Source organism: Myxine glutinosa, chromosome 4 (assembly GCF_964187855.1).
Source record: "Myxine glutinosa chromosome 4, kmMyxGlut1.1, whole genome shotgun sequence".
Taxonomy (NCBI): Eukaryota; Metazoa; Chordata; class Myxini; order Myxiniformes; family Myxinidae; genus Myxine; species Myxine glutinosa.
In genome coordinates this window covers 38,170,388-38,195,279 of record NC_136264.1, presented here as the reverse complement: position 1 = coordinate 38,195,279, position 24,892 = coordinate 38,170,388, and the positions used below count along the sequence as shown (strand labels likewise).

Sequence of the window (24,892 nt, the reverse complement as noted above, 5' to 3'; positions counted from 1 at the left end):
AAAAATAATTATCTGATCCAGATCTGGATTCGAATCTTCACCCAAATTTAATAAACCCATCTTTGTCACTTATCCAACCTGTCCACCAAGTTTCGTCCGAATCCGTCCACAACTTTTTGAGATATCATGCTATATATCGTTTTTTGCCCGATCTCTCAATGGTGAAGAATCATTAAAAAAAAATTCAGATTCAAATCCGGATCTTCACCATAATTTAGTAATTTCGTCCTTGTCCAATATCCAAACTCTCCATCAAATACGTCTGAATCCATCCACAGCTTTTTCAGATATCCTGGGCCCAAACAAACAGACAGGGGTGAAAACACAACCTCCATCTATCTTTGTGTGGCGGAGGTAATGATGACGATTTTTGTAATAAAAAAACAATTTGGTCATGGCTGCCAACCAACGTTTCATTCCACAAGTTTAAACACTCGGAGTGATAGGTTTGCTTTCCATCATGCATGGCATGTCGTTTGAGGGAATGTCAGGTAACATTTGCTCTTCTTGTGTATAGTTTGCTTGAAAACTGAAATTGTCATCCTTTGCTTTTCATAATTTTCTCTCCATGCTTCAGCACATGCACTGCATCTTGTAAATTCCATAGCAGTGTCTGTTAAACATTATTATAGGAGAAGAATGTGTGTGCGTTTGTATTTTTTGGCTTTTAAGGTGTGGTTAGGGGGAAAGCAGGTTTATTTAAATAATTGTTTTTATTTACATCAGGAGCAATGTGTACCACATGCCTTTATTCTTTCGTTTGAATGATTCTGACTTGAGGTGATGTCATAGACAGCATAGTATGTCTGCATTGCCGTAAGCACCTGGAAGTTGCATGAATTTGTTTAAAAAGTAGGAATGTCATTCATGTTTCTTATTTTTGTTAAAAATACCTTGTGCAAACTTGTAGTGTTTGGTCAGGGTATTTGCCAAATAGAAATGTATTTTCTAGTTTTCAACTAGAAATCCAACTAGAAATGGAGCATTGCCAATTATTATGGTTGTATCTCCAATCATTAACTTACTGCCACTTTAGTTTTTGTGGAATAGATGTTGTAATTACCTTTACTTCTTTGCATTTGGTGTGGGTTTAGGGTTGGAGTGACAATGTGGGTTTAGGGTTGGAGTGACAATGTGGATTTAGGGTTGGGGCACTCTGAAAAGCTTTTTTGTCGTCTATCCATGCTGAAGATAATTTAGTTCTTGGGTTTAGGGTTTAGACAATGTGGGTTTAGGGTTGGGGTGACAATGTGGGTTTAGGGTTGGGGTGACAATGTGGGTTTAGGGTTGGAGTGACAATGTGGGTTTAGGGTTGGAGTGACAATGTGGGTTTAGGGTTGGGGTGACAATGTGGGTTTAGGGTTGGGGTGACAATGTGGGTTTAGGGTTGGAGTGACAATGTGGGTTTAGGGTTGGAGTGACAATGTGGATTTAGGGTTGGGGCACTCTGAAAAGCTTTTTTGTCGTCTATCCATGCTGAAGATAATTTAGTTCTTCTTGTATTGCAACTTCAAGTATGGTCTTGTTTAATAACAGGTGGTCTATCATTCCATAGCATCCTATTGCATCCCTTCTGTTCTGGGCCCCGTGCTTTTTCTGGTCTTCATCAATGATCTCTCTGACTCTCTCGAAAATCCTCTCTATCTCTTTGCTGATGACTCCACTCTCTGCCGCTCCATTCCTCTTCCCTCAGATCGGCAGTCTGCTGCCTCCTCACTCTCTGAAGACCTGGACAAAATCACAGACTGGTCAAACAAGTGGAACATGTCTTTCAATCCTGACAAATCTCACACTCTTACTATGTCTCTCCGAAAAGATCGACTGGACAACCCTCCCATCTACTTTCTCAACAATCCTCTCCAAGAAGTTCTGTCGCTCAAGATTTTGGGTCTCAATATCTGCCATGATCTTTCTTGGGAAAACCACATTTCCAAGCTGGCCTCCAAAGCCAGTCGCCGACTGGGCATCCTCCGTCGTGCGAAGTCCTTCCTCGGCACACCTGAGCTCCTCACCACATACAAGGCTTTCATCCGCAGCTCAATGGAATACTGTTCTCCCCTATGGGCCGGTGCTCCTGCCTCACACCTAGCTCGGCTTCACGCTGTTGAAACCAAAGCTTTCAGAATTATTGGAATCTCCCGCGATGAAGCTATCTCTGAGGGCCTTTCACTCACTCACCGCAGGCAGGTAGGTGGTCTTTCTGTCTTCTACCGACTCCTCTCTGGCCTTGCACCCCCAGCTCTCTCTGTGCTCTGTCCCCCAAATATTCCTACAGGTCGCACAAGATCTGCCAGCAACCCTCTGATGGTTAAACTGCCGAAATCTCGGCTCTCTGCTCACCTTCACTCTTTCATTCCTCTTTTCTCCCGCCTCTGGAACAAACTCCCACACTCCCTTCAATCCCACTCCTCCCTCCAGGTCTTTAAAACAGCTGTTCACCACCATCTCTTATCTTCCCCCATCCAAAACCTTGATCTTTTCTACCCCCGCTAATTCACCCCAGATCCACCTTGTTTGAAATTCCAACTTCTTTCCTGGAAGTCCTGGCAGTGTCCATATGTTTTATACCTCTCCCACCGCCCCCTTCCCATGCCCCCCCCCCCTCTCAGATCTCTCGATGTCTCCATGTCTCTTGGTCCCTGCTCTCAAATGTTGTGTTTGTGTCCTTCCCCCTCTCTCCCCATCTTGTCTACCGCTCCCGATGTTATATGTTTTATGTGTCGGTTTGTCTTTCTGTGTGATTAATGTTCGCTCTTTCACGAGCCTCGATCTTGTATACAAAAAAAAAAGAAAAAAAAAAGCAGGTTTATTTAAATAATTGTTTTTATTTACATCAGGAGCAATGTGTACCACATGCCTTTATTCTTTCGTTTGAATGATTCTGACTTGAGGTGATGTCATAGACAGCATAGTATGTCTGCATTGCCGTAAGCACCTGGAAGTTGCATGAATTTGTTTAAAAAGTAGGAATGTCATTCATGTTTCTTATTTTTGTTAAAAATACCTTGTGCAAACTTGTAGTGTTTGGTCAGGGTATTTGCCAAATAGAAATGTATTTTCTAGTTTTCAACTAGAAATCCAACTAGAAATGGAGCATTGCCAATTATTATGGTTGTATCTCCAATCATTAACTTACTGCCACTTTAGTTTTTGTGGAATAGATGTTGTAATTACCTTTACTTCTTTGCATTGTATCTTTTTCGGCTTTCATGCTTACAGCCTGTCCCTCATTAATCGTTGACAGCCTGGTGTTGGCTTAGCGGTTAGGGTTTTGAATCCCGGTCGATCGCTGAATTAACACCAGGGTGGTTGACTCAGCCTGTCATCCTTCTGAGGTCGGCAAATTGAGTAACAGTTTACTGGTAATTCCCTGTGTGCCGCAAGAGGCGACCAACAGCGTTGGTGGCAGGAAGGGCATCCGGCCATAAAACATTGCTTCAAAAAGAGGACCACTGTGCCCGAAAAAGGCCAACCCCTACTCTGTGGGGAAAAATGGCCTCCAAAGGTGGTTCTTTCTTATTCCTCATTAATCGTTGACGTCATACTTTTCTTAGCTTATGTTGTTCTTCCTTGTATCTTGTAGGCCAGCTACTTAATTAGGCTTTCAGTGAGATTCCCACTGGAAGCCTATTGTTCTTGTAAGGACTATTGTTATTCTCACACATTTTGTGGAGACGATTCCGACAAAACTGTTATAGCTAGCTCTACAAAACTTGAACTCATTATACATAGCATGTAACTTTTAGTGCATCATTAATTTTTTTTTTGCAATTTTGACTTACATTGGCTGCCATTGCCAATGACATCATAAACTTGAAACATCTTCTCCAGAACCACTGAACGGATCGGTGCGAAATTTTACAAATATGATCGCCTTGCCACGGGGATAAAAGATTGCGAAAAAAAACCATCATCGGTCACGTGGTTTGGTGGCCATATTGGATTTTAAAATAAAACTTTAAAAATCTACTTCTCCGAAACCACTTACCCAATCGATACGAAACTTGAAACACGTTTACATTCCAATGTGGGAAAATTATTTGTAAACTATGACGTCTTCAGTCAAGTGATATGGTGGCCATCTTAGATTTAAGGAAAACCTTTAAACATCTTTTTCTTCAGAACTGCTGAACGGATCAATACAAAATTTCATATGTGTGATCATCTCCTCATCAGGAAAATGTTTCTGAACTATGACATCATCAGTGACGTGTTATGGTGGCCATCTTGGATTTAACGAAAAAATGTTTGAAAATCAATATCTCCAGAACGACTAACGGATCAATCCGAAACTTCATACGTTAGATTGATTACACATGAGGTATTTTCTTTTTGCAAACTATGACATTATCAGTCACATGGTATGGTGGCTATCTTGAATTTAAGGAAAGAAATTGAAAATCTATATCTCCAGAACTGCTTTACAGATTCAAACCAAAATTTACAGATGTGATCGACTACCCATGAGGAAAATTTATTGAAATAATGATATCATCTGTCATGTGGTATGGCGGCCATTTTGCCGGGAAGCCTATCATTACTGCTCGCAGTTCTAGTTTGATCTGATTCTTCTTCCTTCATGGCTACAATTATTTCCACATTCTTGTGGGGTTGGCCCAGGAAAGCTTGGCCCAAATCTTTCACGAACGGGATCGCCAGGCCTGACGTTCGATTGAGGTTAGAGCAAGAATTTTGTATTTGTTCATGGTGCCTGCTATAGCTCACATACTCTTTGCGAAAGACACGGTGGGATCTGTAACGTCCACCAACTAATGCCGGCAGATGGGACGTCCAGTTTAGCGTCCATCCGAGGGACGACACACACATTGATGAACCACCCTGCCTGCGAAACCCAGCGATGACTGTTTATAGCTCGGCCGACAACTTCGAGGCGAGTGTGTGTACTTCTTGGCCATCCTGCCAGCCAGCTCCTTCATTTTATAATCTAGTATTTTATAAATTTCGTGAATCTTATCAATGTTGAGATTATTTCATGACGTGTAAATATTTTGTGCAGAATTGAAGTAAGTTTGCTCATTTGTCGTTGCTTTTATCTTGATGGAGTCTTGGATAATTGCACGTGGGACATGACTAAGCACTGAGTGTTGTGGGGGTGGTCTTTAAAAAAAATGTTGTCTCACCAACAGGGGATAGCGGGAACAGACGTCGCCAAGGAGGCATCAGACATCATTCTCACAGATGACAACTTCACAAGCATCGTAAAGGCCGTCATGTGGGGTCGCAATGTTTACGACTCCATTTCGAAGTTCTTGCAGTTCCAGCTTACGGTCAATGTGGTGGCCGTCATTGTGGCTTTCACAGGAGCGTGCATCACACAGGTCATTGTGCCCTCATTTAGTAATTCTTCTTTTCAATAAAAAAAAATACACCCGAAGGCTGGCCTAATATCGGGATGAACAATGAATGGAATCGGCAGAATTTTTATCGATGTTATGCTTACTGCTATGGGAAGCAAGGAGATGCTGATGTTTTGGGTGTTATCCCTACGTCAGATCAAAAAAGGGAGCTGTATTGTAACTTTGCCCTGACGAAGGAGTAATGTCCGAAACATCAGCCTATTCTTGCTGCCCTTGGCTGTTAGCATACCTTATTCACCATTTTGTTCATTTAATCCATTGTGCTTCCTGTCTGCGACACAGATCGATGAGACGTTCTGCATTCTAATATCAGGAGGTATTGCCCAAGGATGCTGATTTGCCTGGCCTGTTGTAATAATGCAAGGACTTGTAGTTATGACTAACGATAAGCGGTAATTGACAAATGGAGACCGTTGAAGTGTTGATCTATCCTTTATCTCCCATCACCAACATTAATCCACTTGTAGTAACTAAACTGTATATACGCTGGCTGTTAAGAATGCTGTCACTTCTCCAGTTAGACACAGAGATGCCTTCTTCTTCGTCTTCTTTCTCCCCTTCTTCTTCTTCTTTCAGTGACTTTTTTATCTTCTATTTTTTTTCGATTTGTATTCTTTTTAACACGATATTTAATACACTATCATTTGTGATCTTTAAGGCACCATCAGTTGTGTTTTTACATCATTATTAGCAATGCTAAACACCTCAGCAACATTTTAACAATACAAAACAACAACAACAACAACAACAACAGGCATTTTAAGGCCATTTTCCATTCTAGAGCGAGGGGTAGCCTTGCGGGCCCCATAACAATCTTCTCCATTTTGCCCGTTTTTCTACATCTCCCCTTGTTATCCCCCATGCCCGCATTTCTTCTTCCACCACCTTTAGCCAAGTCTTTCTGTCTTCCCTGTCCTCTACTTCCTTCTACATTCATTTCCATCACTCTTCTCAACCAGTCACTTTCATTCTTCCTCAACACATGACCCAACCATCTCAACCTGTTCCTCTTCACAGCATCCATCACACGCTCGATTCCCATCATCTTTCGCAATTCATCATTTGTCTTCCTCTCTCTCAACGATACTCCGCACATCCACCGAACCATTCGCATTTCCACCCTTTCCAGCCTTCGTTGCTGCTCTACGTTCATTACCCATGTCTCACTCCCATAAATCATAACACTTCTCACATGCAGCATACACCTTTCCCTTCAGCTTCAACGACACTCCCCTCTTCCTCAGCACGCCACTCAGTTCCTGAAACTTCTTCCATGCACATCTCACTCGAGCAACCGTTGCCGAGTCTGATCCACCTTCTCTATTCAGCATGTCTCAACATTTAAAAAAATATTGCAATCTATACCTATAAAAGGCAAAAAAAATCTCTCTTTCTTTTTATGTGTTATGTGCATGGCAGCATCTTTTAAGTTATAAACTTCAAACTGGGGGTAAAATGCAACTTTGTGTGGGGAGTAACATAGGCTATGTGGCTGCAGCCTCACACGGGGCAGTGTAAATTCTCTATATAAATGTGTACCATGGTGGTGGTGGCAGAGGTTGTTACAATTTCCTTTTTTACCTGGGCAAAGCTACAATTTCCTTTTTTACCCTGGAAAGGCTGAGGTTAAAGCACTCTTGACATAGTAATTTCACAAATATTTTCAACTTCGCACGAGTTTCCCTGGGCAATGGCAGGTACTTTAGCTAGCACTGAAATAAATTGTAGATGACATAACAATGCTCGAGCAAAACTTGTCATTGCATAATATTTTAGCTGCTGTATTTATATAAATAAACGTTCTGAAGCTTCAAGTATGCGAGTGTTTTCAAACTAACTATTAATTGTGAATTTTTCGTTTTATTTCCCTTTAAACTAGATGGCATCAGAAATATCAGGCCAATAAAACCATCAAAAATCGACTTTTCGACATTTCTTGACCTTGTGATCTTGACCTTGGGGCGAAAATGAAAAATCGAGCTCCGTGGGGCTAGACACATGACATTGGCCTAACCAAATACCGAAACCCCTGTCAGATTCCACCAAACCCCTCGGAGAAGATGTAGCTTGAACTCGATTATCTCCTAAAAAGACATCTTTTTCGGGCATGGCTCCGCCCACAATGGGCGCAATACGCCCACTCTAGGCAGGACACAACTAGATCATGATATCAACCTTCCACTCAAGTTTCATCAAGATCGGATGATATCATCGGGTAGTTATGCTGCGGACAGACAGACACACAGACAGACACACACACATGACGAATATAGTGGTCACTTGATAACTCGTGAACCAAAATTATAGATCTACATCTCGTTATACTTTTTGAATGGTCATCTGTGTAAGATGGACCTTGTGTATAAGTGCGTTGTCGTGAAGGAGGAGCACACATTTGGTCAACGTCCCCTGGCGTTTGTCCTTGATGACTTGCTGCAATTTTTACATGAAGCTGGCAAAATATTCCCCTTTGATTGTAGTTTTTTGAAGCATATGGTCAATCAGCAGGATTCCCTTGGCATCTCAGAAAACCCTGGCCTTGATATTGCCAACTGAAGCTTGTGTGAGAAAGTTATTGCATGGTTGTGTTCCCTTGTGCATCCATTGCATGAATTCTAATTTAGTTTCATGGTGACAGTGATGAAGACAAATGTCGTCAAGTTATCAGAGGATCGATAAAGTCGGCTCGAAAGTCTGTCGGGAATATTTTGAGAAGTTCACGACTTGATGCCAGCCATTGTTGTAGACAGTGAGTGCTGAGGTTTCAACGAACCTGTCTCGCTGACAACTTGTATATGTCCACCTGTTTGTGAAAAGTCAGCTGAAACCCGAGGTGACATTTTTGAGAGTTGGCATCCACTGATGTTTAATTTCAAACTTTGTTAGTCATTACACTTGAAACTAGTTGGGAAATGGCAGTAAACTTTGTTGGTCATTACACTTGAAACTAGTTGGGAAATTGCAGTAATTGCTTCTCAGTTTATTATGCCGTTGCTGCTGTTTGTGATGTATGCTAATGCTAATTTGTTTCCACATTTTCATTTGTCAAAGTGAATTTGCCGTTGCCGCTAATTGTGATCATGTCCACTTCTTTATATTCCATGTCTCAGGACTCTCCATTGAAAGCTGTGCAGATGCTGTGGGTAAACCTCATCATGGACACACTGGCATCCCTTGCCCTTGCTACCGAACCGCCTACAGAGGCTTTGTTACGAAGAATGCCTTATGGACGAGACGAACCTCTAATCTCACGGACCATGTTGAAGAACATTTTTGGGCATGCGATCTATCAGCTTGTCATTATTTTCACTCTCCTTTTTGCTGGTATACCACCAAAATTATGTATTACCATCTCTAAAAAGTATTCATCTTACTATAATTCACCAAATGTCCGTCCATCCGTTCGAAGGTACCGCAAAAACGGCTCAACCGATCGCAACAATATTTTGGGTGGGTATTCCTGGGACCCCTGGGAGTAAAAAAAAAAAAAAAAACCACCTTTAGAGGCCATTTTTTCCCCGCAAGCGGGGGTTGGCCTTTTTCGGGAACCGTGGTTGTTGTTGTTTTTCGGTCCCCTTTTTGAAGCAATGTTTTACGGCCGGATGCCCTTCCTGACGCCAACCCTTTTTGCCGCCTTTAATGACAAGCAGGGAATTACCAGTGAACTGGTACTCAATTTGCCGACCTCGGAAGGATGACAGGCTGAGTCAACCCCCCTGGCGTTAATTCAGCGATTGACCGGGATTCGAACCCAGGATCCTAGGATCCTAAGCCGGCACCCTAGCCGCTAGCCCAACACCAGGGACTGGGAGTAAAATAGGCTATATTGTTTTTCCAATTTTCCATTTTTCCAAACACGATGGAATAATATTTACCGATATGAACAGTGATGTGGCTTTTGTTGAAATTCTACAAATACTGTTTATTCTACGTACCAGGAGAGAGTAGATCGACTCCTGACGAACTCTTCTTATATAAACGTGCAGCTCCGAAGTAACATGGCAGCGTGTGCAAAGCGACTGAGAAACAGGTGTAGTGGCCGCTTCCGTGTTAGATTCGGTGCGCACTCTTCACACATAAACGTGCGACTGAGAAAGACGTGTAGCAGCCGCTTCCCTTTTGCAGAATTCAATCTTTTTTCAAAATGGGCGCCATGTACTGTTTAGATTTTGATGATTTGCATGTGATATGATTCAATGGATGTTTATATGAATCGTTTAAAATAAAAAAAGCCTTCAATTTCTGATATTTTGCCTTTTCATTTGGGCTTCCCAATTGAAGCCCCGCCCATAGGGTGGGTACCGTTGCTAGTTATGATAATGTACATTATTTTTTAAAGTTGTGTTTTCGTGATACAAACCCGAGTTGTGAATAACTGTTTCACATGCAGACTTGTTTCCAGTGACTGCAGTTTGTAGAGAAAAATAACAATTTAAAACGATGCTTAACTTTAAGTGTCTGCTCAGTTTTCATGTGGGCAGATATAATAACAGATACTTTTGAGATACCACATTATAGGGCTAAAGCTGTGTGAAATAATCCTGTCACAACTATTTCCTTTATTTTTGCTAAATTTAATATGACTTCTGTCTCCATAAAAATTGTAATTCTCTGATTGGCATATTACAGGTTGGCCTTACATTGGGGGGTCGGTTATCTCGAGGTTCATGTTTTCTTTCCAAAATGTTGAAACGGCGTGTATAATTGTCGACGTGATTTTATTGGGGATTGAGAGGGGGAGGGGTGGGACATAATATTGCATAAATTATATGATTTAAATTGGGTAGTGGGGTAGTTTGGGGGGAAATAGGGGGTGAGGGAGAGGTGTTATGGTGGACCATGAAAGGAAAGCAATTGGATTATGTCCAATTTGACCAGAAATGTTATATAAGATGTACACATTACCAAATTGCAATTCGAGGTTACATGAGACACCTTTATTTTGATTATAAGACAAATATCGTACTATTTTATGCTTACACTCCCAACACTTTGTTACCATTTATTTTGCATGCCCAGGTGAAAAGATTTTGGACATCGACACTGGCCGCAATGCCCCATTGCATGCGGCACCTACGGTGCACTACACTGTGGTGTTCAATACTTTTGTCATGATGCAGCTGTTCAATGAGATCAACGCACGAAAAATACATGGAGAGCGTAATGTTTTTGATGGAATCCACCGCAATCCTATCTTCTGCTTTATTGTTTTGGGCACTTTTGTTTTGCAGGTGAGGTCTAAAGGTCTCCTTCTACCCTAAATACCCAAACCTACCTTTGGTGTTGCTCTTAAGGGGAGGCTGTATCGGTGAACCCCTGGGAAACAAGTCGGGATATCCCAAATATAGGGCCAAAATGAGTTTGGTGCAGTAAAGTAATGTTTCAGAACCAATAACCATTGTGTTAATGACAGTATTGAAGAAAATGTTTGATACTGATGTTCTCCATGAAAGGAGAGCAAATATATCTGAAACTGATCATCACTAAGGATGTGTAAAATAACTCTCAGCTGTTATTGCCAGGACTGTGGTTTACACCTTGCTTTTGAAATACCTGTGATATTCATCCACTGTGGTCACTTTTCTTCTCATAGAAGCGTTAGAGAGAGTGTGTGTGTGTGTGTGTGTGTGTGTGTGTGTGTGTGTGTGTGTGTGTGTGTGTGTGTGTGTGTGTGTGTGTGTGTGTGCGTGCGTGTGTGTGTGTGTTAGGGGCCATTCAAAAAATACATTCCACTTTAAACATTTTTTGCCCAAATCTGACACTCCCACCCCCATGTAATGCTCCGTAACGCTTCAACAGTGCGAGAGTGCAAAAGACCTAATCACATAATGCTCGATTAAGACACCCTTCCCTCCCTCCCCCACCCCTCATATTTCATACCTTAATCCGAGGGCAGATGGAAACCACTCCTGAGAAAAAGGCACATGACAGCATGCCTGGAGTTTAGAAAAAGGCATGTGAAAGATTCTGAGAGTATGAGGCAAAAGACTGTGGTCTGATGAGACAAATATTGAACTCTTTGGCCTGAATACAAAGCGCTACATCTGGCAGAAACCGAGCACAGCTCATCATCCATCTAACAGCATCTCTACTGTAAAGCTTGGTGGTAGTGACAGCATCAGGTTATGGGGATGCTTTTCAGTGGCTGAGACTGGGATAATTCTAAGGATAGAGGGAACAATGAATGGAGCCAGATACAGGAAAACCCTTGAGAACCTGCTTCAGAGTGCAAAAGACCTAAGACTGCAGCGAAGATTTACGTCCCAACAGGACAATGGCTTGGTTGCATGAAACATTCTTAAGGAGAGATTTGAAGATTTACTTCAATATTTCCTTAAGTTTCCCCATAACGATACCCTTAATTTGAGGATGGTTGCATGTACTAATATTCATGTTTTTCCTTAAAACCTTCCTTAAACTCAAGGGAGCACCCTCCTAAACCCCCCATCCTTCGACACTAAACTTTGAGTTTCCAAAAGGCGCTCCTTGTGGAAATTTGTCGTGAAGACGACAATTATCACAGCATGATGGAAGAAGCTGATAGAACAATACTTCCGCAATTGAAAAATAATTGTACATTGCGAAACATGCTTGAATGGCGGCACAGTGACCTCGATAACATTTTCACTCTTTCATGACATCCTATTCTGTTTGTTGTTTCACGTCCATATTTCACTTTCATAATTTCGCACTTTCACCATTCTCAGAAAGTTTCCAAACATTTACTGCACACATGAACGCATTTACAATGAAATGCTCAATGAGAATCAAATGAAGTTTACACAAGAATCATTTTATTCCTCCTTCACCCGGAAGCATAATATGCTCATATAATTATGTTCCCCATGTTCCCCATCATCTAATTATGTTCCCCAGAACATATTATGTTCCCAATGCAACATATAATAAGCGTGTATGTAGCAATATAACTGGCGTCATTTAAATCACGTGTTCATTACGTGTTTTTGCTTTTGGACTCCTCCTATCTCCAATCTGATTGGTTGCCGAGTACAGCAATGGCTCCTAAGGATTTCCTCAACCTTAAGGAAATCCTTATTTGAGAATTTCCTAAGGGTTGTTTGTGCAACAGCCCTTAAGGAAATTCTTCGCTAAGAAATCACAGTGTACCTTAAGGTAAATCTTTCCTTAAGGATAAGGAAATTTTATGCAACCGGACCAATGACCCCAAGCATACAGCCAAAGCAACACTGGAATGGCTTCAGAACAAGAACGTGAAAGTCCTTGAGTAGCCCAGCCAAAGCCCAGACCTGAATCCCATTGAGAATCTGTAGAAAGACTTGAAGATTGCTGTTCACCAACGCTCCCCATCCACCTTGACAGTGCTTGAGTAAATCTGCAAGGAAGAATGAGAGAAACTCCCCAAATACAGATTTGCAAAGCTGATACAGACGTACCCAAGAAGACTTGGAGCTGTAATCGCTGCCAAAGGCGCTTCTACGAAGTATTGACTCAGGGGGTTGAATACCTATGTAAATGAGATGTTTAGGTGTTTCATTTTTAATTACGTTGTAAAAATTAAAAGAAATCCACTTTGACATTATGGGGTACGATGTGTAGATCAGTGACAAAATAATCTCAATTTTATCCATTTTAACTTCAAGCTGTAACACAACAAAATGTGAAAAAGTCAAGGGGTGTGAATACTTTCTGAAGGCATTGTATATGCTTAGTTATATTTTATGTCATGGACTTGTGTGAGTATCCTGTTTGTAGAAATCATTGAATGCCTCGTATACGATGAAAGTTTAATTTGTCGGAATTTTTGTTTTTTTTTGTCATAAAAAACACTATAGAATGGTGCTACACCATCACACCATTTAGTAGACATATGGGCTGGCCTGTTCCCATGTAAACTAACTTGATGGTTGGGATGTTGCCGACTTGCTAGGTTCTGATCGTGCAGTTTGGAGGCAAACCATTCAGCTGTGTTCCGCTCTCTCTTGACATGTGGCTCTGGTGTGTGTTCATTGGCATCGGCGAGCTTCTTTGGGGCCAGGTGAGATTATTGGAACTCTGCACTTATTTATTTGGTATTGCACTCATTTAATGCACTTATTGCACTATATTTGGTAATGCACTTATTTGGAGTTCTTGTTTGTTGTTCAATTCATACCTGATATAAATATTGAACATTACATGTAATTATAACAGTACCCAGAATAATGTGTTGTATTGATGCATAGAAAAGGATTATCATCCCAAGTTTATTACCCCACACATGCAAAGTGTAAAGCGGTGTTCAACAATTGGTTCATGTCTGTCTATCCATCCGTCCATCTTATCAGTTTATGATCGTCGGTGTGTGATCGAGGAACAACTTATTTAAATTGAATGTATTATTTTGAACATAAAGAGGAAGACGGGGTTAGGTTAGGTTGTTTTATGTGTCTGTGCATGTTTTCATGTTCAATGTGTTAGCTTCATTCTGTATCCCCCCCCCCCCCCCCCCCCCCCAAAAAAAAGTCTTGTTTTAACATACTTTGGCTGTGAATTCATCCTGATTGCGCATGTGCAGAGAGGAGTGAGATGACTCTTTGCCTCTGTCTGCCTGCCTGACAGTCAAAGAAAATGGAAAATCATTCCAAACAGGAAAATACTGTTTTTAAGGATGTGATAAATGACACAAACAACAAGCACACAGACACAGCACAAGCATGTGTGCTGCACAAGCAAGCACAAGCACAAGCAGCACAAGACACAGCACACAGCACAAGCAACACAGACACACAGCACACACAGCACAAGCACATTTGTGGTGCTAATGTAATTTGTTAGATAGGGTGATGTAATAGATACTGTGGAAAATGGCAATAAATTCCGGAATTAATTTATTAATACGACTTTCTCAATCCTTATTTGATTTAAATTTAATTATATACTTGAACACTGTAGAACACAAATTGTCTGGCATAATACTTCCAAGAGCCTCCAGGTTTGCAGGACTTAAATTTAAATAAAGTTAAATGGGGTGTTGCATAATGGTGGTATTCTGGACTGCTTCTGGACTAATTTAATAGCACCAAACTTCCAGATTTTTAAAAATTGATCATTAAAATCATTATTTTAGTTAAATTGACGTACAGTACTGTAATCTATCTTCTATATATGACTTGTAATCATGTAATAATCATCCTTGTAATCATGTAATCTATATCTTCTATATATATATATATATATATATATATATATATATATATATATATATATATATATATATATATATATATATATATATATATATATATATACTGTATATATATATATATATATATATATATATATATATATATATATATATATATATATATATATACATACGTATGTATGTATGTATGTATGTATGTATGTATGTATGTATATATATATATATATATATATATATATATATATATATATATATATATATATATATATATATATATATACATACATACGAGTGGGGTCACCCGTGGGAATCCCATGGGCGTGGACGTGTGTGACATTTGGACATCTTGATTTCGATGCTGCACATTAAATTTTACAAAATGGTTACTGGCAATTCATCAGATCTAGAAATGGTGTAATGAACACTTTATTTATTTCACATAATATGTGACCCCTCACTCCTCTCCATCTGACACTCTCCTCTCTCCACCCACAATTTATTTATTTCACATATGTGACCCCTCACTCCTCTCCACCTGACACTCTCCTCTCTCCACCCTCACGCCTCTCCAATCCCACTCCTCCTCACACTCCCCACCAATACCTCCTCACACTCCTCTCCAATACTTCCTCGCACTCCTCTCCAATCCCTCACACTCCTCTCCAATGCCTCACACTCCTCTCCAATGCCTCACACTCCCCTCCAATTGCTTCTCACTCTCCTCTCCAATCGCTCCTCACTCTTCCTCTCCAATCACTCCTCGCTCTCCAACCCCTAGCTCCTTGCTCTCCAACCCCTAGCTCCTCGCTCTCCAACCCCTCACTCCTCGCTCTCCAACCCCTTGCTCCTCGCTCTCCAACCCCTAGCTCCTCACTCTCCAACCCCTAGCCCCTCACTCTCCAACCCCTAGCTCCTCACTCCCCAACCCCTAGCTCCTATCACCTTAACCCATAGCTCCTCGCTACTCGCTCTCCAACTCCTAGCTCCTTGCACTCCAACCTCTAGCTCCTCGCTCTCCAACCCCTAACTCCTCGCTCTCCAACCCCTAGCCACTCACTCTCCAAACCCTCGCTCCTCGCTCTCCAACCCCTCGCTCCTCGCTCTCCAACTCCTATATATATATATCAAAGTTTTTGTTACTTGCCGGAAAAGATTCCGGCAAGTATGTTGATCGGTTGGTTTGTCTGTCTGTTACTTGCCGGAAAAGATTCCGGCAAGTATGTTGATCGGTTGGTTTGTCTGTCTGCCTGTTTGTCTGTTTGTCTGTGCGCAGCACTACATCTATACCGTTGTACGTAGAATCGCCAACCTTTACACACATATTTGTCTTGCCCTGGAATAGACTGTGCCCAATTGATGACGTCATCGGTCACGTGGTTCGGCCGCCATCTTGGAAAAACCGAAAAACTTTGCACCTCTATATCTCCGAAAGTGCTGAATAGAAAAAATTGAGACATGGCTCATTGTAAAGAACTCTCCATGGAGAATAAAATATCTTAATGATGATGTCATAGATCACGTGGTTCGGCCGCCATCTTGGAAAAACCGAAAAACTTTGCATCTCTATATCTCCAAAAGTGCTGAACAGAAAAAATTGAGACATGGCTCATTGTAAAGAACTCTCCATGGGGAATAAAATATGTTAATGATTATGTCATAGGTGCCTCCATTATGACGTCATAATTCGACAAATACAAAACTTCATCCAAACAAGATGCAATTTCTTGAGCATCATCAAGGAATAAATTAGTTTGGAAAACAAATAATGATGACGTCATCGGTCACGTGGTTCGGCTGCCATATTTGTCCAAAATGGATGATAAGAAAGTACATTCCGGCAAGCCCTCGGTCTCTGACCGATTTTTCATCTGTTTGTCTGTTTGCAGTACTATGTCTACACTGTAGCACGTAGAATCGCCAAACTTTGCACACATATTTGTCTTGCCCTGGAATAGACTGTGCCCAATTGATGACGTCATCGGTCATGTTGTTCGGCCGCCATCTTGGAAAAACCGAAAAACTTTGCACCTCTATATCTCCGAAAGTGCTGAATATAAAAAATTGAGACATGGCTCATTGTAAAGAACTCTCCATGGGAAATAAAATATGTTAATGATGATGTCATTGGTGCCTCCATTATGACATCATAATTCGACGAGTACAAAACTTCATCCAATCAAGATGCAATTTCTTGAGCATCATCAAGGAATAAATTAGTTTAGAAAACAAATAATGATGACGTCATCGGTCACGTGGTTTGGCCGCCATATTTGTCCAAAATGGATGATAAGAAAGTAGGCAAGTCCTCGGTCTCTGACCGATTTTTCATCTGTTTGTCTGTGCGCAGCATTACGTCTACGCCGTTGAACGTAGAATCACCAAACTTCACACACATATTTGTCTTGCCCTGGAATAGACTGTGCCCAATTGATGACGTCATCAGTCACGTGGTTTGGCAGCCATCTTGGAAAAACCAAAAAACTTTGCACCTCTATATCTCCGAAAGTGCTGAATAGAAAAAAATTGAGACATGGCTCATTGTAAAGAACTCTCCATGGGGAATAAAATATGTTAATGATGATGTCCTCGGTCATGTGGTTCGCCCGCCATCTTGGAAAAACCAAAAAACTTTGCACCTCTATATCTCCGAAAGTGCTGAATCGAAAAATTTGAGACCTCGCTCATTGTAAAGAACTCCCCATGGGGAATAAAATATGTTAATGATGATGTCATAGGTTCCTCCATTATGACATCATAATTCGACAAGTACAAAACTTCATCGATCAAGATGAAATTTCTTGAGCATCATCAAGGAATAAATTAGTTTAGAAAACAAATAATGATGACGTCATCGGTCACGTGGTTTGGCCGCCATATTTGTCCAAAATGGCCAATAAAAAAGTACATTCCGGCAAGTCCTCGGTCCCTGACCGATTTTTCCTTTGTTTGTTTGTTTGTTTGTCTGCACGCGCTAATCTCCTGAATGGTGAAAGATAGGAGGAAACCTCTAAAACAAAAAAATGTCGGGATGAGCCCCGGGAAGGTTATAGGCTCGGTGGCGAGGCCGGTCGAGGATGACCTCGGCCAGGCTGGGCCCATTTCGCAATTAAAAACTGAGCTGAATTATAATAGTCAATCTACGGCCACGAGTAAAAGCTGAATTATAGTAGTAAATTCATTCAAAAAGAACTAAAATGTCGGGACGGGCCCCGGGAAGGTTATAGGCTAGGTGTCGAGGCCGCTTCGGCCGGGTTGGGCCCATTTCGCAATTAATAGCTGAGCTGACTTATAGTAGTCAATCTTCTACAGCCGCGAGTAAAAGCTGAATTATAGTAGTAAATTCATTCAAAAACAACCAAAAATGTCGGGACGGGCCCCGGGAAGGTTATCGGCTAGATGGTGAGGCCGATCGAGGCCGCCTCGGCTGGGCTGGGCCCATTTCGCAATTAAACGCTGAGCTGAATTATAGTAGTCAATCTTCTACAGCCGCGAGTAAAAGCTGAATTATAGTAGTAAATTCATTCAAAAACAACCAAAAATGTCGGGACGGGCCCCGGGAAGGTTATCGGCTAGGTGGTGAGGCCGATCGAGGCCGCCTCGGCTGGGCTGGGCCCATTTCGCAATTAAACGCTGAGCTGAATTATAGTAGTCAATCTTCTACGGCCACGCGTAAAAGCTGAATTATAGTAGTAAATGAATGAAATGCGGCCGCGGCCGGATAGACAAACTCCGCTGCTTTGCAAGGCTGCGTTTTATTCCTTTTTTGTACAGAAGATTAAATTCATTCAAAAAGAACCAGGGCATCGCCGGGTGCATTCAGCTAGTGTTATAGTATAGTTGAACACTGTGTGAGGTATCATTTTCTCTGAACTCTCTTGTTCCCATTGTGAAAGGTGATCTAATCGGTATTTACCTTCATTTCAACTGAATGTTTTTTCTGCTACAAGGGTATATTTATTCACATTTTTTATTGCCAAAATGTTTTGGTGTTTGTGAAATTCAGGTGGCACTCTCAGGGTTGCATTCTAGTTTTACTGAATTGTAAAAATAAGAAAAGGGAAATTGGAATGGCGAAGGCATGATCGGACTGAGTATCCAAATTTTCATTCATTACCTCCGCCACCGAAGGTGGACAGAGGTTATGTTTTCAGCCCTGTCTGTCTGTTCATTGCTTGTGAAATCGAACATTCGCAAGTACGGTATATTGGTTGGTCTGGTCTGTAATTCTGGCTGTTTGTCTGGATGTCAATCGCCTACAGGTCACAATTTTAAACCGATCTTCAAGAAACTTCACCAAATGGTCGAGTTGATCATAAGCAAGAAGCATATTGATTTTGAGGTCAATGGTCAGATTTCTAAAATTGCCATTTTTCATCCGATTGACTTGAAAGTTGAACAGCAATTGCATATTGAGTCATCAAATTGGGAAACCAACTATTTTGAGGTCATAAGCTCAAAGTCAAACTTCTAAAATCATAAATTTTCATCTGAAAAATCGTCAATTTTCATCCGATTGACCCAAGCTTTGATGAAGATCGTCATTTTTAATCCTTATGAAATGGACAATTTGATGTATCAATGGCAACATTATTTTGCAGAGGGGTGGATTTTATATCGTACTCTGCATGACGTATTTCTTGTTTGTTTGTCTGTGAGAGCAATAGCTCGCGAACACTTTCAGCTATCTTCGTCAAACTTTACCAGAGGATTCCAAAGGACAAAACTGAGGCTGTCAATATTTTTGACGACATAGGTCAAAGGTCAAGGTTTTCTTGTTTGTTTGTCGAGGTGATATCCCAGCCATCCTTTGAGCTGGGTAGCTGAAATTTGGCCACAATGGTGTGTAAGTGCTTTGGCAAAAACTCTATTTTATAGTTTTTGATTAATTAATGAATTGATTAATTACTTAATTATCATCGATTTATTATGTACTTATTTATTTCCTTTCTCATCTGGACAATATTGCAGGCACCTTTTGAGCGAGGAAGCTGATATTTCGATACAACAGTGACCAAGTGATTGGGCTGTAAAGGGTATTTGTGATTTTTTTGATTAATCTATTAATTATTTGATTAATTACTTTTCAGAAAGTTACAGATTTGGATGAAACAGTGGTGGTTTAGGTATGCTAATAGCCAATTGATTAATAAATTATCTGGGCAATATCTCAATTAGACTGTCAGGATGATGGAGGTACAAACACCAATGCGTAAAGTGTGACAAAACAGAATATGTGATGTAGGTATGCTATTAGCCAATTGATTAAGAAATTAATTATTTTACGTTCATTATTTATTTATTTTAATTATGCAATTAATCAATCGTTTATTTATTTTCTCATCTGGGCAATATTTCAGGCACCTTTTGAGCTAGGAAGCTGATATTTAGACATGACAGTGTCCAAGTGATGTGGCTATAAAGGGTATTTTTGATTTATTGGTTAACCAATTAATCAGTAAATTATTTAATTTTTCGATTCACCAGCCATGGCTCCTCAGCAAAGGACTTCTGCGACTCACTGGGACTGACACAATCTGTCAATTTCCCGACCCGGATCTCAGTCAACGGAACATCTTCTCTTCTGGACTTGGTAATGACTAACTTCCCTGAAAATGTCTGCTGCTCTTCTTCTGCTCCGATCGGATCATCTGATCATGTCCTTGTTAAAGTGGACATCTCTCTGACCATCCTCAGGGAGCCTGCTCAGCGTCGACGAGTCTGGCATTTCACTCAGGCCAACTGGCACGGTCTTCAAGCAGCCATCAATCATCTGGACTGGTCTCCCATCTCTACCACCTCTGACATCAACTCATCCTGGGAATTCTTCCAAAGTAAATTGCTCTCTCTCATGCACAGATTTATCCCATCTCGTCTTCAGTTGTCATACCCTTCCTCCCATCCATGGTACACGGAATCTTGTGGTGAGGCTGTTGCCCAGAAACAACTTGCCTTCGTCTCCTGGAAAGCAAATCCAACGGAAGGAAATCTCATTTCCTTTCACAAAGCCCGAAACAAGTGTGTGTCCACCCTCAGGAGAGCCAGGAAACAATATCTCTCCATTCTCAAGACCGAACTCTCTTATCTGTCTCCCTCTTCCAAATCCTGGTGGCGTCTGGTCAAATCCGTTTCTGGTGTTTGTTCCCCCTCCATCCCCTCCCTTACCTCAAACGGCTACACGGCTGACTCCGCACGTGAAAAAGCTGAATGCCTCAACTCTGTGTTTGCCTCTAAATCTTGTGTCCCAAACCCATCCCTCTCTGTACCCACCATACCCAGTCGTACCCTGCTGCTCCTGGACTCCGTGTCCTTTCCTCCTGACAAGGTGGAAAAATTTCTGTCAACCCTTGACTCTGATTCTGCAACTGGACCCGACGGCATCAGCCCACGGGTCCTAAAATCCTGCTCTGCTGCTCTATCTCACCCTCTCTCTGTTCTCTTCACCCTCTCTTTTGCTCAAGGTCAACTGCCATCTGCTTGGAAATCAGCCAACATCACCGCTTTGCACAAAAAAGGTGCAAAAACAGATCCTAGCAACTACAGACCAATCAGCCTTCTCCCAATTATCAGCAAAGTCATGGAATCCATCATTGCTTCGGATATGAAATCTTTCCTCTTCTCCAATGGCTTGATCTCTGATCATCAATTTGGTTTCAGACCAGGTCACTCTACTCTGGACATGCTGCTTCTGCTGTCTCAACAATGGATGGAGGTCCTCAATGCCAAACAGGAAATTAGAGCTGTCTCCCTCGACATATCACGTGCCTTCGACACGGTCTGGCACCCCGCTCTGCTCACCAAACTCTCCTCCTTTGGTATCCATGGAAATCTCCACGCATGGCTGGCGGACTTCCTCTCTAGTCGTCGTCAACGTGTGGCCCTGAATGGGTTTCTCTCATCTCCTCTTCCTGTTCAGGCTGGAGTTCCCCAAGGCAGTGTTCTGGGCCCCGTGCTTTTTCTGGTCTTCATCAATGATCTCTCTGACTCTCTCGAAAATCCTCTCTATCTCTTTGCTGATGACTCCACTCTCTGCCGCTCCATTCCTCTTCCCTCAGATCGGCAGTCTGCTGCCTCCTCACTCTCTGAAGACCTGGACAAAATCACAGACTGGTCAAACAAGTGGAACATGTCTTTCAATCCTGACAAATCTCACACTCTTACTATGTCTCTCCGAAAAGATCGACTGGACAACCCTCCCATCTACTTTCTCAACAATCCTCTCCAAGAAGTTCTGTCGCTCAAGATTTTGGGTCTCACTATCTGCCATGATCTTTCTTGGGAAAACCACATTTCCAAGCTGGCCTCCAAAGCCAGTCGCCGACTGGGCATCCTCCGTCGTGCGAAGTCCTTCCTCGGCACACCTGAGCTCCTCACCACATACAAGGCTTTCATCCGCAGCTCAATGGAATACTGTTCTCCCCTATGGGCCGGTGCTCCTGCCTCACACCTAGCTCGGCTTCACGCTGTTGAAACCAAAGCTTTCAGAATTATTGGAATCTCCCGCGATGAAGCTATCTCTGAGGGCCTTTCACTCACTCACCGCAGGCAGGTAGGTGGTCTTTCTGTCTTCTACCGACTCCTCTCCGGCCTTGCACCCCCAGCTCTCTCTGTGCTCTGTCCCCCAAATATTCCTACAGGTCGCACAAGATCTGCCAGCAACCCTCTGATGGTTAAACTGCCGAAATCTCGGCTCTCTGCTCACCTTCACTCTTTCATTCCTCTTTTCTCCCGCCTCTGGAACAAACTCCCTCACTCCCTTCAATCCCACTCCTCCCTCCAGGTCTTTAAAACAGCTGTTCACCACCATCTCTTATCTTCCCCCATCCAAAACCTTGATCTTTTCTACCCCCGCTAATTCACCCCAGATCCACGTTGTTTGAAATTCCAACTTCTTTCCTGTAAGTCCTGGCAGTGTCCATATGTTTTATACCTCTCCCACCGCCCCCTTCCCACGCCCCCCCCCCCCCCCAAAGCCCTCGCCCTCTCTCAGATCTCTCGATGTCTCCATGTCTCTCGGTCCCTGCTCTCAAATGTTGTGTTTGTGTCCTTCCCCCTCTCTCCCCATCTTGTCTACCGCTCCCTATGTTATATGTTTTATGTGTCGGTTTGTCTTTCTGTGTGATTAATGTTCGCTCTTTCACGAGCCTCGATCTTGTATAGAAAAAAAAAAAAAAAAAAAAAAAAAAAAAACTACTTCATTAATTTTCCATAAGTTACAGATTCAGATGAAACAGTGGTGGTTTAGGTATGCTATTAGCCAATTGATTAATAAATTAATGATTTTACCGTTATTATTTATTTATTTTAACTACACAATTAATCAATCAATTTATTGATTGTCTTGATTTTCATCATACCTGTCAGCCTGACTCCTTGTTTGTTTGTTTGTTTGTTTGTTTGTTTGTATGATTGTCTGTGAGTGCAATAACTCACAAACGCTTTCAGCTGTCTTCATCAAACATACCAGAGGATTCCAAAGGATTAAAGTGAGGCCATCAATGTTTTTCGACTATATAGGTCAAAGTTCAAGGTGACTAATGATTTTCATCATACCTGTCAGGCTACCACCTGAGGCCTTCTTGATTGTTTGTCTGTCTGTTTATTTGTGAACAGGGTATCCCTCGGATCAGGATCTGAGAATTTTTAAAGTGATTCTTCACCATCGAGAGTTAGGGCAAAAAAGAAGACGAAGATATATAGCAGGATATCTTAAAAGGTTTTGGACGGATTCGGATGAAACTTGGTGGACAGGTTGGGTGTGTGAGAAGAACTAATCAATTATATTCCAAGGAAGGATTTAAGGAATATTTGTATATCAACTTTAGGATGTTCCTGAGGTCAAAGCTAAGGAAATACTTTAAGGAAAGATTTGGGGATTTCCTTGAGAGGATGGGTTATGCAACCGGGCCTATAATCTATCGGCTTATGTAACATTTTCCAGGTTTGTCATTTTTTTGGGTATATTATTGGCACTCATGTCTAAACACATCTAGAAACTTCACTGATTAAGAAAAAAAAGTGCCAGTTTTTCCATTAACATTTAGGGCCTCCATTTTGAATTTCAAAATGGCCACCACCAAAACTCAATTTCTTTAAAAATATTTGCCAATTAACTATACTATTCATTCAAATGTCATACAATATTTATTCCATTTTATCTAAACTCATATATAGGGGTCAACAATTCATTGGAAACAAAATGAGAGCACTAGAAATACTCGAAATTAGCAAAAACCAAAAATGGCCACCAAATTTCAGAGTTTTTTTTTAACGTAAAATGCCATAACTTTTGAACCAATGGACATAGGAAGATGTTTTTGGTGTCTAACCATATGTTTTGGCATATGAGGATTCCAATAATAGCAACATATTTATGATTCGAACACTCTTCACCAATCCTCCAAAACATTTAATAGAAATAATGTAGAACATGTAATTCAATATAAATTTATTTGGGCAGTGATAGAACTTGAAGATGGATAATTTTTTTTAAAGGTACAACATGTATGAATCAGGAGTCAACGTTACGGATTAAATGTTCCTAAAAATGGCCCTAAATGGCCCTAAAATTAATGGCCCTAAATGTTAATGGCAAAACTGGCACCCATTTTTTTCTTAATCAGTGATGTTTCTCGATGTGTTTAAACATGAATGCCAAGAATCTACCCCAAATTTTGCTTTTTTTACATAAGCCTACAGACTACTATGTTTGATTCTGATAGGTTTTGTCAGCAGGATGTTAATGCGCAGCTGTTTTGTCCACCCGTGGTCAGGTGATCGCGACTGTGCCCACAAACAAACTGCCATTCCTCGGGGCGGTTAGCCGGGGGGCTTCAGCTTCACTTCCACCACCAAGTGACGATGATGAGGAGGAGGACGAAATCGACCATGCCGAACGGGAGCTTCGCCGTGGCCAGATCTTATGGTTCCGTGGTCTCAACCGCATCCAGACACAGGCATGTTGATCATTCTTTTATTGTTCATCTTCTCATTGCTTAAAACCTGTTAATGTTGCTGAGGATAACCAATTGTGAATCAATTTTCAAAGTTTTTTTGTTGTTTCTTTAGTTTTCGATTGCATAGGTCGACAGTTTGTGATGTTTCAGTTTTTGAAAGCTTTAGACATTTTTATCAACTTTTTAACCAGAGCAGTTCAAACAATACAGTACTAAAGCACATACTTTGTTTTTATGTTTCGTAAATATCTGTCAAAGATCGAGAAAAGACATCTGATGTAAGAAATAGTACAGGAATGACTGACCAGTTTTGGTTGGATGGGAAATGCAAGTTTGCTCTTTTTGACTTTTTGGGCAATTTTATTTCGATTTATCCAACTGGAAGCGAGGGTTTC

The 24,892-nt window shown here is 41.4% G+C and overlaps 1 protein-coding gene across 2 annotated transcripts in view; it reads left to right on the top strand.

Annotated features, from left to right (window-relative positions):
* Positions 1-24,892, top strand: part of LOC137424589 (plasma membrane calcium-transporting ATPase 2) — a 361,066-nt gene that overhangs the window by 317,580 nt on the left and 18,594 nt on the right. For both annotated transcript variants that reach the window (XM_068112185.2, XM_068112187.2), the window contains exons 18-22: positions 5,148-5,339; positions 8,489-8,702; positions 10,398-10,609; positions 13,288-13,395; positions 24,315-24,497. In XM_068112185.2, the coding sequence (XP_067968286.2) occupies positions 5,148-5,339; positions 8,489-8,702; positions 10,398-10,609; positions 13,288-13,395; positions 24,315-24,497 (909 nt within the window). The remainder of the gene's footprint in view (positions 1-5,147; positions 5,340-8,488; positions 8,703-10,397; positions 10,610-13,287; positions 13,396-24,314; positions 24,498-24,892) is intronic.